This window comes from Bos javanicus, chromosome 7, assembly GCF_032452875.1.
Source record: "Bos javanicus breed banteng chromosome 7, ARS-OSU_banteng_1.0, whole genome shotgun sequence".
Classification (NCBI taxonomy): domain Eukaryota; kingdom Metazoa; phylum Chordata; class Mammalia; order Artiodactyla; family Bovidae; genus Bos; species Bos javanicus.
In genome coordinates this window covers 901,878-919,629 of record NC_083874.1, presented here as the reverse complement: position 1 = coordinate 919,629, position 17,752 = coordinate 901,878, and the positions used below count along the sequence as shown (strand labels likewise).

The window sequence follows — 17,752 nt, the reverse complement described above, 5'->3', positions numbered from 1 at the left end:
ACAATTATGTTTATTCAGTAAATGTTAATGGTGTACCTGATATGTGTCATGCAGTGTTAACACTATTAAAAGGATATGATTCATGCTATTAAAAACAGCTAGCTCAATTTGTTGGAGAAGGCAACGGCAACCCACTCCAGTACTCTTGCGTGGAAAATCCCATGGATGGAGGAGCCTGGTAGGCTGCAGTCCACGGGGTCGCTAAGAGTCGGACACGAGGAGCGACTTCACTTTCACTTTTCATTTTTATGCATTGGAGAAGGAAATGGCAACTCACTCCAGTGTTCTTGCCTGGAGAATCCCAGGGACGGGGGAGCCTGGTGGGCTGCCATCTATGGGGTTGCACAGAGCTGGACATGACTGAAGCAACTTAGCAGCAGCAGCAGCTCAATTTGTACTGTTAAAAATTCACTTTTCTTGGAAGTAGACACACTAAAATATTGGTTAAAGGTGGGGCTTGGGAAGGAAATGTGACTGAGGATGGTTGATAAAGGGGGCTTCAAGTTTATCTACAGGGTCTTATTTTGTTTACAATAACATTAAAGAAGAGAAGAAACAAATATAACAAAATGCTAGTGATTGTCAATGATGGATGACGTATGTACCATCGGATGTTTGTTATATTGTTTTTGGTGTTGATATGTATTTTTTAAAGCTCTTCAAAACAAAATTGTAATAAAACTTCTATATGCACACACACTTTCTGGTGAGATCATAAATTGGTTCTTTTCTGGAACAGAAATTGAAATAGGAATCCCAAAATGTTGAATGATTTGCTAGACTGAGGATAAACCTTCTAATATGGGAGGAAGATATATATATGCACAAAGATAATTCACTGCAATTGTTATTTATGCAGATATTCCAAAAGATTAGAAACAGTTTAAACAACAGAAGACTGGTTAAGTCATTGTTAAAATCTATGTTATAAGACTGTGGTGGAATATTGTGCAACGATCAAATGCTGCTTACAAGTTCAAGATCTGAGAACTTGTACTGTGTTGTATACACTTGTAATGTATTAAAAAGAAAGTTGTGAAATTTCATCCTTGATATTATCTCAAAAAATCTTTAAAAATTTACAAGCACAAGGAAAAGACCAAAATAAAATATTAAATTTGCTCATCAAATTGCCTCTGGGTGAGGAGCTTATGGTTTAATATGGTCTTTACACATCTTGCAGTTCCTGTCGTTGTTTTCAGGGGGTATAAGTTACTTTAAAAAATTATTTTGAATGAAAATATTTCCCTTATGAATATTTATACCCAGTAAGTATTTAAGAACCAAATGGAACTCTGGGATTATGTCTCTCCCCTTTGCTGGATGAGGTGCAATTTTTAGACATACGTCATATCCTCGGAGTACAGCCAGGTGGAAGGAGAGGAGCTGCAGTGGAATCACACTCAGGATGCCCTGCAGGCAGTCTACGGTGTGGGGCAGCTCGATCGTTTTATATGCAAACTTGGAGCTTTCAGTGTCGTCCTTGGAGCACAGTATAATCGGGCGACCCTAAGACAGAAAAATGTGATCACAAGATGCAGGTTATCTCTGAAAGGAGCAATCCGTCACACACAGCAGAGTTTCTAAGATCAACATATTGCAATAACAATATTGTGATCTTTTGTCTTTGCTGGAGTTATGAGTCAGGTGATATATCTGATTTGTGTAAAGGTCAAAGAATTTGGAGGCTTTTGTCAAAAAGGTTCCTATGCTTCCGTGGTTGTGGTGGTGGGGCAGTCTCCTGCTGCATTAATTCAGCACCCGTTTATTGAGTGGCTTCAGTGTGCCTTGCAAAGAGCAGCAGTTCTTACCCCTTACTCTAGGGGCTCATAGTCAAGTGGTAGGAAAACAAAAATGTCAATAAGCAAACCAATAAATAGCAGTGAATTTCAGATAAATGTCACCAAGGCAGTAAAACCCCGTAACAAGACTGGGAGACAGTGGGAAGGTTCGAGAAGTTCTCTGAAAAGGAGGCATTTGTATTGAGACCTGAATGATGAGAGGCCAACTGCTTGAAGAAAGGTGGGAAGACTGTTCAGGGCAGAGGAAACAGCCTGTGTTTTCCAAAGTCTAGCAGATTACTGCAACTGGGGATGGGGGGCGTTTTCAGTAATGGAAACTCCTGAATTTGGATCCAGTTGGTCAGAAATGTGGGTGGGCTGGGAAGCTGAAAGACTGCAGTTGGTGGCTGACGTGAGGGTGGTCTTGTGGAGGACAGAGCCCTTCACCTGTGAAATCTAACTCTGGGTGGCCAATATCAGAACTGCCCCCAGGGATCTCCAACAGACCTCCTTTGGTCTCATGTCTCGGATCCAGGAACCCCCAGGTCATCTGGATCACTGGGCCTCATCTAGGAGTTTCTGTGGGCATGGCTGCAGGCTGGCCAGTCCCTTTCTGAATGTGCACCATGCACGAGGGACCCCTGAAGTATGTGCTCACACCTGCTCACCAGCAGGAACGAACACTTATTGCTGGTGCTGGCCAACAGTGGGTGAGGTGGGCATTGCTGGTGCTGGCCAACAGTGGGTGAGGTGGGCATGAGTGTAAGAGAACAGGAGAGAAGTGACCCAGCCTGCCGGAGGGCCCTCACCTGGCGCGCTGTGACCTGCTGCAGGGCGTTCTGGCATTTGGCAAAGCAAGGATCCTTCATGATGACCATGATGACAGGCATCTGCTTATCAATCAGCGCCAGGGGGCCGTGCTTCAACTCTCCAGCCAGGATGCCTTCTGAGTGCATGTAGGTTATCTCTTTAATTTTCTGGGGAAACATGAGGCGGAATCAGTGTCATGCTGCTAATGGGAGCAGATCATCCAGTGGGGAGAAAGGGAAGCCAGGGGAAGGATGATCCAGGGAGCAGAGAGCTGAGGCCCACAAGGCAGATGGACATACTGGAGTGGTCAGTGGTACTGAGGGTAGCCAGTGAGGCCAGGCCCAGGGAAGAGGGTTACCTGCTGCCTATCGCATGCACAAAGCCCAGCACATAGCTTGTGTCCTCAGTTGAGCTCTGGGGCACAGCCACCCTGCCCCCACCATGATGGGCAAGTCAGTATCAGTCTAGCTTGTCCCCTTCCCTTTTGAGCCAGCCCCATGGTTTCCCTAACAGTCATAGTTTGTAATGATGGCATTGTATTCTACACCTTCATTTAATTATCTGATTAACCGATCCCTCAATTCTAGACGATTAATAACTTCTAAAGTGTTGCTCCAACTTAACTATCAAGCAAAATGACACACACTGGGGTGTTAATGGAGTTTTCCCCCTATGTTTAGAGAGATCCTTTTTTTTTTCAGTTACTATTAAACCCACGTCATTGAACTAGTGAGAGTGTCGAAGAAAACATTGCTCAACTCCCCTAGAACTACTTGGGTCAGGGAAACATTGTCAGAAGTGCGGCTCCGCTCTGGATGCTGCAGACGGCGGAAGTACTGTACCCAAGATACCACAGAGGGGCCACGGACTTGTGCCAGCAGCAGTGTAAAAGCTTCTTTCTTTCCTCCAGGACTAACTTGGAGACACAGTTGAATATGCATCTTTCACCAGCACACTCAGGAGCTGCAGCTGAGCACCCCACAATAGACAGCAGAGGCATGGCTGTGGGGTACCAAGAGGGTGCCCCACCCGAGCATTAAGTCTATTGCTCCTGAGAAGCTGTGTACTTGGCCCCTCACAGGTGCCAGAATCTGCACTGGAAGGATGTGGGAGCTGAAGCTTCCTGCAGTCTGGCAACTCAGGGCTAGCACCGCACCCCAACGCCCTGCCTCCTATAATACTCTGTTTCCCACTGGTGGCGTCATTCTTCCAAATGGGGGTGGTGGGGGGTATAGGCAGTTGCTCCCACAGGGAGAGGAGGGGAGTCTAGCTGAGTTATAGATGCTGCCACACTTCTGACACTGTCTCCAATTTACCTTGCTTGATCATCTGATCCGTAAACAGCAAGTGGATAGTGAGTAAGGCAAGCTCTAGGCTCGGGTCTCTGTACATCTCCTTCCGCCCTCTTAGTAGCCCTGTGGTCCTGGTATCTTGCCCCTACTCCATCAGCTTTCTCTCAAGCCACATCTTTATTGCTGCAGTGGGCAAAACAGCCAGTCATTGATATAAAAAAACGCAGGGCTTTCTATGCTATCTCCTGCAGGATCTCACCTCACCTCAGCAGATTGAGGAGTAACAGGGGAAACTGTGTAGAGACTTTACCCTGCAGTTCTGGTGTGCCCAAATCCTCCCACACAGACTTCTTGTGGTAATAGAAAAAAGCAAATTTTTTTTTTTAAACTGAGTTTGAATTTTATGTTGATCACTTCTACTATGTAATCTTGAGCAAGGTGAATTTTTTGGAGGCTGAATTTCCTCCTGGGTCAAATGTGAACAATAACTGCCAGTCTCTCAGAAGATGCTCATGAGGTATGAATGGGCTATCCCAGATAGCGCCTGGTGCAGGCGAACACCCCAGGGCTCTCGGGCACCCAGCCCCTCTCTGCAGGAGACTAGGAGCCTGCATCTCCATGTCAGCAGGGCTGGAACACTGGGTCAGAGAGCGATGCCCTCCCCAGCCCAACGCCCTGTCCTCCTTCCTGTGGGTTTCCTGGGGTGTCTCCCGCGCCTGCCCTCACTCAGGGGCCAGTGGAGGAGGGGGTTGGGCAGAGGGTGCTCACCAGGGCTCCTTCCAGGCATGTGGCATAGTTGTAGCCTCGCCCCATGACCAGAAGTGACCTTTGTGTGTACAGCTCCAGGGCCAGGTCGTGGATCTTCTCATCCAGGGACAGCACCTCCTTGATCAGCTCTAAGTCAGGCACACAGCAGAGGGGGAGAGCCAGTCACACCAATTATAAAGCAAGATTCACAAAGAAAAGTCACGGTGTATAAGACAAGGCTTCCGAACTCACATCGGTTACACGCTTGTCTCCCTTGCATTAAAAAAAAATTAAATGCAGATTATGGGAAACAGCTTGTGTTATTGGCTAGGATTTTATTGTGATGGTGGTTCATATTTGTGCTCATATTTTCCTGAGCACAGAAGGTAAGCAGGGAAGTGTTATTTCTCGCTCCATTTTACAGGCAAGACAACAGAGGATCAGTGAGGCTAAACCACCAGCTGGCCAGCCAGAGCTGACACTCCAGATTAATACCCCTCATCTGGCCATGTGCTGTGTCTGGAAAAAGCCTGTGTGAGATGGACCAGCACTTCTCAAACTCTTTGGTCTCAGGATTCCTTTATAATCTTAAAATTTATTGTGAATTTCTAAGAGCCTTTATTTTTGTGGGTTTTATCTATCAATATTTACCAGATTAGAAACTGAGAAAATTAGTTACTCACTCATTTATAAGTAACGATTTAAGCATGAAATTAAAACAAACAAACAAACAGTGAGCAGAGTGGCACTGTTTTACATTTCTGTAAATCCTTAATGCCTGACTTTTTCATAGAAGACAGATTCTCTTATCTGTTTCCTCACTCAATCCATTGCAATATGTTTTTTGGTTTAAGAAAATCTGGCCTCACAGATTTGTAGTTGGAGAACGAGTATTTAAATAACTTTTTCAAATAATTGTGAATGTCTTTGATATTACAACAAACTTAAGAAGTGACAATCTCTTAAAAGGGAGATCATATTAATAAAAATTTCCTACTTTGTCAACTTAAAATGTATTAGTCTATTGTGTACTTACTTAAATGGATCTTTTACATGTGCATAATTTTGCAACACTGCATTGGCCATTTGCAAAATATTGGTTCACTGGGTTATTCAAATCTTCCAAAAATGGACACATGCATTACAAAATATTTTTTTTTTTTTAATAAGACTTGTTAAAATCACTGTGGGCTTATCAGAGATGTTTTTGAGTATTGGGAGGTCATCACACTCGAGCTGACAGCTACAAGTTTTCCAGATCCTGTTTTGGTTGAAAGCTCAAAGGTTATCATCGGCAATGGATACTATCATCAGCTTTTCTCGAAGTTTGGGGCTAACTCGGTTCACTTTTGAGAAAATGTCTGCCAAGTACCAACTCAGCTTGCTACTCAGTCAACCACAGGGTGCTTTCCTCTGGAACCACCATCAGACTTCAGGGTGCAGCAGAAGCACTTGCTACATACCTCCTATTTGTCACATAGAATACTAAAAAGTGTTACAATTTAGTAAGATTAATGCATTTTGCCACATAATCAGAGACACCCCTAAGTGAAGCTGTTGCATTTTGGTCATGAGAACGTTGTGCTGCCTCGGCCCTGAAGACTCTGCTAAGAGTACCAGTGGCGGCCACCAGGGCCACTGCAGGTGTCCACACAGTGAGGAGGCAAAGCGTCCTCTTATCATAAAAACCTCATTACTACAAAAATAGTTTTCACTGAAAGGGTCTTCTATGCCCCCAGGATCTTCGGGTCACATCTTGATAACTGCCCACTTACCAGAAGAGAGTCCTGTTTTTGCAGGATTATTACCTGGCTTAAAGTTAAAACACTTTTCTTGGTAATAAAGAAAATTTTAATAAAAATTTAATAAAAGAAAATTTTTTATTTCTTGTTAATAAAAGAAAACTTTTAGCATGTTGTCTTGGTCAGATTCAGACCCTGAGGCCTTGCATGGTTACCCAGTGGTTTTCCCTCACTGCCTTCTCTTTGCCCTTGGTTCCAGAAGAAACTCTAGTAAGACTGGGAATGGCTCCACCCAGAAGAGCCTTGGGGCCATTCACTCCTGTGTGTTTCCTGAGCAACTACTGATTGTCTGCCCTGGCTGGACACCTGGAAACCAGCAGTGACTCTGACAGATAGGGTTGGTGCTCGCTAAGTTGACACGGCTGGGGAAGACAGGTCAATACACAGAAGAACAGGCAATTTCAAATCATGGCATGTGATATAAAGAAAAGAAATGGGCTCCTGTTTTATAGAGAGCTAAGCAGGGGATTGGGCTTCCTTGGTGGCTCAGTGGTAAAGATTCTGCCTGCAATGCAGGAGACCTGGTTCAATCGCTGGGTTGAGAAAATCCCCTGGAGGAGGGCATGGCAACCCACTCCAGTACTCTTGCCTGAAGAATTCCATGCACCAAGGAGCCTGGTAAGATACAATCCATGGGGTTGCACAGAGTTGGACATGACTGATTGACTAAGCAGCAGCAGCAGCAAGCAGGGATTAAGGCCCCTATTAGGGTTGCCAAGGAGGGTCTCAGGAGGTGATTTTTGAGCTAAGACTTGGGTGACAGGAGCTGTTTGTCATATGAAGAGCTGGAGGAAGAGGGTTTTGGTAGAAGAAAAAGTCAGGACAAATGTCTTCTGGTAAAAAGCGCTCAGCATTGCTTCAGACCAGAAGGTTGGTGAGGGAGGCCCCGGAGAGGAAAGGAGCTGGAAAGGGTCAGAGGCACAGGGGCCCAGCGTGCAGAGCTCCGCAGCCCGAGGACAAGTGTGGACTGGAATCTTGGCCCAGTAGGGGGCTGCTACAGGAGTTTAGCAGTAAGGAGAAGTTTTGAGGAGAAAGGAATGATTAACAGTATCATTTATGCAGAGAGTCAGGCAAAGGAGCAGCCAGGAACAGTCTACAGGATTTGACAATGTGCAGGTGAGCTCTGGAACATACCGGGTAGAGATTTCAGGCCATGGATGATCTCTCGCCTTCTGTTTTGCAGTGAAATGCGGTCTTCAGACATCATCAAACCAAACATCACCAAGGAGATGAACTGACTGGTGTAAGCCTGAGGACAGAACAGTGGTGCTGGCAGAACTCGGGCGATGTGCATGTGGTGACCACTCAAGATGAGACAGATCCCGGGGCTCCCCTCCAGGACCACCCACCCAGCAGAGGCCCTCCCGTGGGTGCCCACGCGGCTCCTACCTTGGTGCTGGCCACACCAATCTCCGGCCCTGCGTTGATGTGGACGCCGCAGTCCGTCTCTCGGGAGATGGAGCTGCCCACGGTGTTGGTGACGCCCACGGTCAGAGCTCGGCGGTCCTTGCAGTAGCGCAGTGCCAGGAGGGTGTCTGCAGTCTCCCCTGCCACACAGGTCCTTCTTTTCAGTTCACAGCTATGTGGCTCTGCCAGCCTTAACCTCCACCCCTGACTCATTTACTTCTGGCTCTCAGGCAGAAATTGGTGCCCAGACACAGTTTGTGTGTGCTTAGAATGGAAAATGTGTGCTCAATAATTTTTTCTAGTTGATTCTCTCTCTTTTTTAATGTAAGATGTTCTTTATTTAAGGGTTGCTAACGCCAGAGACACAATTAGCACTTAGATCTTGAAAAAAGGAGAATTCTTTAGTCTTAAAAGTAAATAGGAAATAAAACATTCGTGGGGATTTGGATTCAAAGTTTGAAATTAATTTATCACTTCTCATTTTACCGTTTAGTGTGAAGTGCATGTTCTAGGGATGTTAAAACCTTTCTCACGAAAATTGGTAAATTATTCAACTGGATGGGGCCTCCACATGGGGACCGCAACCACAGAGGCAGATGGGAATCACTTGATCACTTGGGTGTTTAGTAATGCAGTTAATGTGGTTTACTGTGATCATTTCTGTAATTAGAAGATGAAAGCTGATTCGTAAGTGGAACTAACTTAGAAGGAATTTATTAAAAGTTTGTGTGTGATTGAATGTTAAACAGAACATTTAAATTCCATAATTGAGGTTTTCATGAAAAATATGTGAGACATGTTTTTCTAAAAATGGCTTAAGACTCTCTTGTCCCTGGTCTTCTCTAATTTTTCTTGAATTGTAAGACAGAGTGGTTTATACTTACTCTTCTGTTATCTCACTTCCCATTTCCTATTTAACCCACTCTGTCTGGCCTTGTGCCCTGGTGGATTCTCAGATTCAAGATTTCGCTACTATTTATGTGACAAGTAGTTTCTCATCCACTGTCTCACTGAATTCTCATGACAACTCCTCCCTGATGGGAGGCATCACCTCCATTTCCCCTTTAGGATGAGGTGTTCAGAGACGGAGGAAATCAACGTTTCACTTGATCAAGGCCAATTAGCTGTGGGTGATGGAGTAGGCCTGGCTTGGGCCTGGCTCCCAGTATTCTTTTTTGGACTCTAAACGACCTCATTCAGAATGGGCTGAAATTTAATATTTAAAAAGCAAGAATGCTCCTAAATAGTGCTTCTCAAACAGATCTTGTTTTAAAGGAAAACATTTCTTGTAGCCTCCGAATGTGGACTCAAATTATTTTTATTGAAAAAAAAAATTTAAATAGGTTCATGAATAAACTGGCAAGAAGTCCCTGTTGGTAAGTCCTAAAGAACTCAAGTGAAATTAGACATGATGCAGAACATAAAATCAAACATTCAGTGTCCACACAGCCACCACTCTTGGCTCTGCTGCCCTGACTTTGTTCCAGTGCTGGCTGGAACTGCGGCCCACTGCTCCTCTCCTGTTTCCACTCAGACTTGCATCTAGCACAATGGGCCACATGGCCCTTTCTCAGCACCAGTGGGGGCCAGGGCTGGGAGCTGGGGACAGATCTATATTCATTAGTGTCCCCATTTTTGATAGTTTAAAAAATTTTAATGTAAAGAGCTAAACAAAATGAAACTTTAACCCCCTTCTATGAAGTCACTCATAAGGTAAAACTGCATTATTTCCACATTAAATGCACCTCCATTCTTTGGTTAGTGGCTCCCACCAATTCACGAAACATTTTTAGGCTCTGACAGAATTATAAACCCAAAGGTAAGTGGCAACTGAAGTTAGAGGGCAGCACCTGGGAACGAGGTGGTCAGCTAGATAGTGGGTATGTCAGCATTAGTTTTTCTTAGCTTGTCATTGAAATGGAAATACTATTAAAAATTCAAACTGAAAACAGCATAAAAAGATACGAGGGCATTCTGTTAATGCTGCAGTTGTGATAATGACACTGGTGCTATATTTTTTCTTTTATCATTTATAGATACGTTTTGAAATATTTATGGATAAAATAACATGTTTGATATTGACTTTTAAATAACCTAATGAAAGGGAGAGGTTAAAGTGGCTTTGATAATACAAAATGGGTGAGGTATTTCATAACATAACTGCTTAGCCTAGGCGCTTCCTCGTGTGTCTTTCTTCTATAAAGGTTTGGAATTCTGCATAGTTAAGTGTTATAAGAATTTTCCCAGAGCTCATGCATATGAGTTCCAAGCACATGGCTGTGGATCACCTCTCTGACCCCCTGTCCTGCCTTGAGCTGGAACAAACGCTCCAGAATGTTAGAAAGGCACCCAGACAGGGTTTCCTGAGCTGGGAGAGGGTAGTCTGGACTCTCTACATGTGAACAGTGTCTATGCCTCCTACTGCTGGATTGCTGGTGCCCAAACAGTTCTTAAAGGTACGATCAACCAGTAGCATGATGAAACTTTCCTCTAATTTAAACCCAGCACACATTTATGAGTACCTCAGTGAGGAGGCTCTTAAGTCCTGGACTTGGAATGTCAGGAGAAGGAAAAACTTCGCTGCATGGCCCTCCTCATAAAATGGGACAGCAGTTGATGGCTCTGAGGGTTAAATGACCCTGTGCCTCAGAGCATGTGGCACACAATCTGTGTGCAGAGAATGTTGCTGGATGGAGGAGGCGAGGAGCTGTGCAGTGCCTCACCGAGAGGACAGAGCCCTGAGGTGAGCTACTGAAAACCACAACCCTTACCTGACTGGCTTATGAAAAAGCAAACGTCATCCCTGAACACAGGTGTGTTCCTGTCCAGAAAATCACTAGCAAGTTCAACCATCACGGGGAGCTCGGTCAGTTCCTCCAAAACTTGCCGCGTCTAAAGCCAACAAAAAAGGGAACTAAAGTCAGTTACGGACACTACAGGGACAAAGACAGCTGAGCTTCTAAGACACCACTGCGTACAGGTGGGCAGGGAAATTCAGGCATTCACACGCCAAACTGCAGGAGAAAGGGCTCCACGCCAGTTCTCATACTGGCTCATGGCAACGAATTTGGAAGCCCAGACACAGGACAGGATCTAAGACTCATCTTGCCCTAGCCGACACTGCCTCCCAGGCACTGTCGAGGGTCCAGCCTGTCGCACTTACGGCCACAGCGGCGTGGTAGCTGGTCCCACAGCCAATCACAATGAGCCGTCGGCATCGTCTGATCTCCTTCAAGTGGTCTTTCAAGCCACCCAGGAGCACTGCAGGACACACGCAGGGCATTAATGCTGACACAACACAGGGACCACGCATAGGCCTAGGGCTCGGATGAGGGATTACCTGTGTTGGTCTCAAAATTCACTCGACCTCTCATGGTATTGAAAACGGATTCTGGCTGTTCAAATATCTCCTTTTGCATAAATGCACTGAAGTTACCTGGTCAAACAAACATCAACAAGATGAGTCAATTTTAATTTTGTTACACTACCACTGCTTAGCTTTTAATCAAGAAGAAAAGTTGTTATGCAGTCACAGGGACACGTATATAGGCCACTACAGATTACGAAGGGTATCTCCAGGTATTGTCCCATCTGAGACTCATGGTGATGAGTCAGGTCAGGCATGATTACTGTCTTCAGTGTGCATATCATACCCTGCAGCTTGAGGGAGCGAGGGATGTAAGCAACAGATGCGTGGCTGGCCTTCCTGGGCCATGCTCCTCTTAGCAAGGCCACAAGAAAGTACGATGCTTTACTTCCTACTACCCCCCTACTTAGGAAAGTGCACATGAAGCAAGTCTAAGGAAATAGACCACTTTTCAAAACCAAATACACTCCTAACTTCTGTATTGAAACAAAAAAGAAAAACACCTTTTGAAAAAGACCATTTTTCCAGGGCTCTGATCTGAATGAAACCAGATACTATCCCAGACCTCCTGACAGGTGTTATGCCTGATGCCTGTCAACAGGTGTGCAGACGGGCTGGGAGTGCCCTCTGTGACAAACAGATGCATGATGTCCAGCATTGCAGTGTCTCTGAATGCTGCCCTCCGCAGAGGACTTGTAGAAAGAGTGACATGAAGCAAACAGAGCAAGTGAGGATAGGTAGGGGCCGCTGCAGATACAGATCAGGGAAGGGCTCTCTGAGGGAGTGATGTTTCACGGGAAATGATTGAAAGAAGCTGGTCCTGTGAGAAGCTGAGTGAGTACCCCCTGCAGGTAAGTAAGCATTCAACTTGTCTGAGCAACGGTGAGGAGGGCGGGATGGGCAGACAGAGGCATAGTGAGAAAGGGTTGCATGAGGTGGTGCCCGGCTGGGTGTGGGTGGCTGTGGGCTGTTGCTGGGAGGGTTTTATTCAAGGAGCAGTGGGAAGCCATCGGAGGGCTTTATGCAGCAGGATAAGAGGGTATGATTCACGCTCTTAAAAGTTTACCCCAGTGGCCCTGTGGAGAAGAGTGTGCAGGAAGACCAGTGTGGGTGCAGGAAGACGGGCTCCCCTGGCAAGGAGAGAGTAGTCCACAGTCTCCTGTTACTGCAGGCCTGTAGGAATGTGTCCTAGAGAGTTCTAAAGGGAGGTAGTTGATGGACTGGGGTCAGATCAAGCAGGAAGACCTGGTACCTGAACACAGTCAGAAGTTCCCTTTGGAGTAGCCAGGCCAGGCACCCCACAATCCTGAGCTGCATGAACCACAGACCACCTGCAGCCCCACCCCAGTGCTTAGGGCAGGCAGGAAGGCTGTGGTGCCCACCCTGGATAGGGAAGAGAGTCTCCCTCACAGAGTACATGCCCCTGAGGTTGCTGCACAGGGACTCTCAAAAGACACTTGCCTTTCATGATTTGCTGCAATTCCATCTGCAAGGTCTGGATGGCTCGAGATGGGTCATCACTAGCCAAACGCTTGACCCGGTGAATAGAGAGTTTCCCATCAGCCACTGCGGCAATGTCATCATCCTCAAGGAAGATGACCCGGTTGGTGTGCTCTATGATAGCACTGGAGCAAGGAAAAAATGGGTGTCAGAGACAGGGCCCACCCTTGACACTTACTCACTGCGTCTCAACTGTGGGTCCATATCAGTAGCACTGAATTGCACTTTACGATATGCCATATTTACACTAATTCATAGCTCCCGCCCCTTAAGCCAGACCCAGACATCAAATCATCTGTAAACCTTTTGGCTTATAGCTCTAAAAGATAAGAATTATTTTGTAATCCTACTCAAATACCATTATCACGTCTAAGAGTAATAGTTATTCCTCCATATCATCAAATATCCAGTATGTTCAAATTTCCCCAATAATCTCATAGATGTCCTTTTATAATCGTTTTCTTCAAACCAGGATCCAAACAACGTCAACTTTGGAGAATGTTCAAGAACTAACACATTATTCTGAATCATAAAGGGAAAGTATGAACATTTATCTTGCCTTTCCAAATGATCTATCTTTCAGAATAACCACATTTTAAGAAGGCAAGTTTCTCTTTATAGGGGGGAAACACAGCTAATAAAGAAGGACTGACAGAATTATAATAATCAACCTATGAACTTATAATTGTTAATAGCCCTAATCAAGGTCTATCAGTGGCTACTGACACGAAGAGATGAAAATCTGAGAGCTGCTTTATAATGGATGAAAGAGGCCGGTGATGCAGATTTTAACAAGACTACAAAAAGACAATGAAACTTAGTGCCTTCTGATGGAAGTACGCACTACCTATTCAATAGTCTTGCCAAAAAAAAAAAATCAAACCTGATGATCAAGCTTCTAGATACCTGTAAACTCCTGTTTGCAGGAAATACAGAAGAACATGGAGGAGGCACACAACAAAATCCATTTAGAGCGAAACTCATTCGGACAAATGACTTCTCTTATACACACATACACATGCATGCGAGCAAAGCGGGGGAACTTAAAGGTAACTATAAGATCTATCCATTAATGAAATGTGCAGTCACTGTGTTTATTTTTAAACTAACTTTCTCTGTGTGGAAAGTAATATAAGATCTATCCATTAATGAAATGTGCAGTCACTGTGTTTATTTTCAAACTAACTTTCTCTGTGTGGAAAGTAATAATGATTTTTCCCTTGAGATGGTAAATGAAAAAGAAAGGTAATCAACAGTACAGGTGGTACACAGATACGGCAAAAGCCATGAAGGCGGGCTTTCCTGGTGGTTCAGACAGTAAAGAATTTGCCTGCAAATGCAGGAGAGCCCTGGGTCAGGAGGATCCCCTGGAGAAGGGAAGGCTACCCACTCCAGTATTCCTGCCTGGAGAATTCCATGGACAGTCTAGCCTGGCAGGCTATAGTCCATGGGGTTGCAAAGAGTTAGACATGACTGAGCGACTAACACTTAACACTATGAAGGTGGTACTTGAAGCACCAAGTGCTACACAATATGTACCCTGTGCAGAAAAATGAGCACTTAAAACTTCTGGTGCAAAGTTAAAAAGAGAAAACAATCAAGTTTAGGGCTCTAAGAGAGGCATTTCCAGATCCTAGCGAAGAAAGATACAGTAGTATGGAAAGCCCTTGCACTAGAAAAAATATTTTAAACAATATATGTTCTTTGAATAAAAAGCAGAAAACACAGTCAACAAGAGGAAGAAGTAAAAATGGCCTGATTCAATCTCCAATAAAGAAATACTGCTTACACTGTACTTTCCTTCAGACAGGGCTTAATATGTGTGTTTGATTTACGTGTGCATATAATCTGCATGTTTAAATATAATCATTGTTTTAATTTACAGAATGGATAGGGAGTCATCAAGATTATAGGTCCAGGAGTTAGACCTGAGGTGGAGTCCTCATCCCTGTCTCTTACCAGCCTGTGGCCTTGGACAGCACAGACATGACCCCTCTAAGCCCGTCCTGGGCTCCTCAACTTCAAAATGGAAGGTGACCACTGTGTCTTCTCCAGAGGCCTGTCGTGACAACTGCACGGGAGAGTCTTGGTAAAGCCCTCTGCACAGTGTCCAGCTGTTAAGTGCACAGTGCATGCTGGTCACTGTTGTCACGAGAGCGCCACAGCATGCTTTCATATACGAGAGGGTCACCTCCGCCACTCTTATTTTCCAATATGTACTTTTTCATCTATACACAGTACACTGTAGAATCACTTTTTTAAGTTCCAAAAACGTACACAAACAAAAGAATGTCAGAGATTTAATGACAGCATTGAATTTACAGATTAATTTAAGAAGAGTCAATTTCTTTAAAAATAATTTTAAATTATTAAATTAACTGTAAACCAATTAATGTCTTCATAATAATATTAAGCCTTCCTACCAAGGAATGTGGTAATCTCTCCCTTTATTCAAATCTCTTCTTGTTTCTCATGGTAAGTTTTTGCTGTCTTTTCCAAATAGGTTCTGAATTATTTTTATTTAAATTTATTTTAGGGCTGCCCTGGTAGCTCAGCTGGTAAAGAATCCGCCTGCAATGCAGGAGACCCCAGTTCAATTCCTGGGTCAGGAAGAACTGCTGGAAAAGGGATAGGCTACTCACTCCAGTATTCTTGGGCCTTCCTGGTGGTTCAGACGGTAAAGAATCCACCTGCAACGTGGGAGACCTGGGTTCGATTCCCGGGTTGGGAAGATCTCCTGGAGAAGGGAACGGCTACCCACTGCAGTATTCTGGCCTGGAGAATTCCATGGACTGTATCGTCCATGGAGTTGCAAAGAGTCGGACACGACTTTCCTACCAAGGAATGTGGAATCTCTCCCTGTGTTCAGCTCTCATTTCTTATGGTAAACTTTTGCAGTCTTCTCCAAACAGATTCTGAATTATTTTTATTTAAATTTATTTTAAGGGAGTACAACTTTTTTTTTTTTTCCAGCCATGGTAAATAGATTACTTTTTTCCATTCAACAAAGGTTTGCTGAGAGCCAGCCGTACCAGTCACTTATGGAGACATGAGTAGGGGACAGGGTGGATGTGGTCCCCTAATACCCATCTCATTGAGCTGACAGCAAAGTGGCTACTGCTGGGATGTCAAGTTTCCACATCTTTATATTCTGAAGAGCCATGAGTATTACTTCTGACAGCCTTTCAGGTGGGTTTTATATAATCATACAAAAGTGTATAATCATATTGCCTATAAATAATTGCTTACTCTTTCATGTACTTATGGCTTTTTTTTTTGAGAAACATCTACCATACTTCAATGAATATAAGGTAATATTGATCTTAAGATTGTGATTATTTTATGTACTTCTAAAAAATTAAAACTATCAGATCAGATCAGATCAGTCACTCAGTCGTGTCCGACTCTTTGTGACCCCATGAATTGCAGCACGCCAGGCCTCCCTGTCCATCACCAACTCCTGGAGTTCACTCAGACTCACATCCATCGAGTCAGTGATGCCATCCAGCCATCTCATCCTCTGTCGTCCCCTTCTCCTCCTGCCCCCAATCCCACCCAGCATCAGAGTCTTTTCCAATGAGTCAACTCTTCGCATGAGGTGGCCAAAGTACTGGAGTTTCAGCTTTAGCATCATTCCTTCCAAAGAAATCTCAGGGCTGATCTCCTACAGAATGGACTGGTTGGATCTCCTTAAACTATAGCAAATTATAATTGTAAGATGCTACTCGTAGATACTGGGCTTCCCTTGTGGCTCAGCTGGTAAAGAATCCGCCTGCAATGTGGGAGACCTGGGTTCGATTCCTGGGTAGGGAAGATCCCCTGAAGAAAGGAAAGGCTACCCACTCCAGTATCCTGGCCTGGAGAATTCCATGGGGATAGTCCATGGGGTCGCAGAGTCGGACACGACTGAGCGACTTTCACTTTCACTTGTAGATACTAAAATCTATGAGATAACTATATGTCTTAGAACCATTGAAATATTAGTTTCTCATTGAAATGGTGCACTAAGAAACACAGTTTGGGAACTGCTGCCCTTTCCTAACCAGCATTAAGTACAATGCTGGCTGGGGCTGAAATAGGCCTTGCAGCCTGGGCTGCAGCTGCTGTTACTTCACGTTTCCCAGGAGGCCTCACCTGGTGTCCTTCTTGCTTCGCATCAAGGCCCTACCAGAGGGTGGTGGGAAAAAAGGCATAATAAAGATTTAGATAAAGGAGGTGGTGGTTTATGATGGTTTTCTAGGGCTTCCCTGGTGGCTCAGCTGGTAAAGCTGCCTGCGATGCAGGAGACCCAGTTTGATTCCTGGATTGGGAAGATCCCCTGGAGGAGGGCATGGCAACCCACTCCAGTGTTCTTGCCTGGAGCATCCGCATGGACAGAGGAGCCTGGCAGGCTACAGTCCACGGACTTGCAAAGAGTCGGACATGACTGAGCGACTAAGCGCACATGATGGTTTTCTGTTTCAACCAGCAGGAAAGTGCTGTTGTCTTTTCTGAGTGTATTTGTGTGTATCCATTTTTGGGATACACTAAAATGGGCATGAAGCGTACTTTCTCAAGTTTCAGAATTACTGTTTGGTGTACTGATGAGAACATGGACTTTGGGATCCTTTGGGCCAGAACCCTCAATCTTGGCTCTTTTATGAATGGTCAGACGCTGGTAAAGGCAGGCAAGGTTCAGGAAGGACAGAAGGTCTGGAGACACTTGCCCCATCTAAAGGGAGCAGCCTTTGAATGGCCCCAGGAAGGACTGGAGGGAGCTGTCTGGTGTGCTCAAATCTGCTGGTTTTCCAGGAAAGTTAGATGTTTAGATTTTTATGGAAAATTTCCCAGTTTTACAATGTTGGCAACTAATTCAATTATTCCGTACAGCCCCACATGTTGTTAGATCAGTGGGCTTCGCCTTTGGCCAGCAGGGGTGCTGATGCCCGCCAGGCCAAAAGTGGTCACTGGACGAGGACTCCCTCGGGAGGGCCATCACCTCTTCCCCTTGCTGAGCCTTGAGAAAACAGCTCAAGTCGGGGGTAAGTAAGAAAGGAGGGTGTTCAG

General features: G+C 44.9%; 1 protein-coding gene across 1 annotated transcript in view; it reads right to left on the bottom strand.

The window, feature by feature from the left end:
* Nucleotides 1-17,752, bottom strand: part of GFPT2 (glutamine-fructose-6-phosphate transaminase 2) — a 45,718-nt gene that overhangs the window by 1,016 nt on the left and 26,950 nt on the right. Inside the window, exons 10-18 of the mRNA XM_061421262.1 lie at nucleotides 12,668-12,831; nucleotides 11,180-11,275; nucleotides 11,003-11,100; nucleotides 10,611-10,731; nucleotides 7,822-7,979; nucleotides 7,567-7,681; nucleotides 4,652-4,779; nucleotides 2,591-2,758; nucleotides 1,348-1,509 (exon numbers count right to left, since the gene is read on the bottom strand). Coding sequence (XP_061277246.1) covers nucleotides 1,348-1,509; nucleotides 2,591-2,758; nucleotides 4,652-4,779; nucleotides 7,567-7,681; nucleotides 7,822-7,979; nucleotides 10,611-10,731; nucleotides 11,003-11,100; nucleotides 11,180-11,275; nucleotides 12,668-12,831 — 1,210 coding nt within the window. The remainder of the gene's footprint in view (nucleotides 1-1,347; nucleotides 1,510-2,590; nucleotides 2,759-4,651; nucleotides 4,780-7,566; nucleotides 7,682-7,821; nucleotides 7,980-10,610; nucleotides 10,732-11,002; nucleotides 11,101-11,179; nucleotides 11,276-12,667; nucleotides 12,832-17,752) is intronic.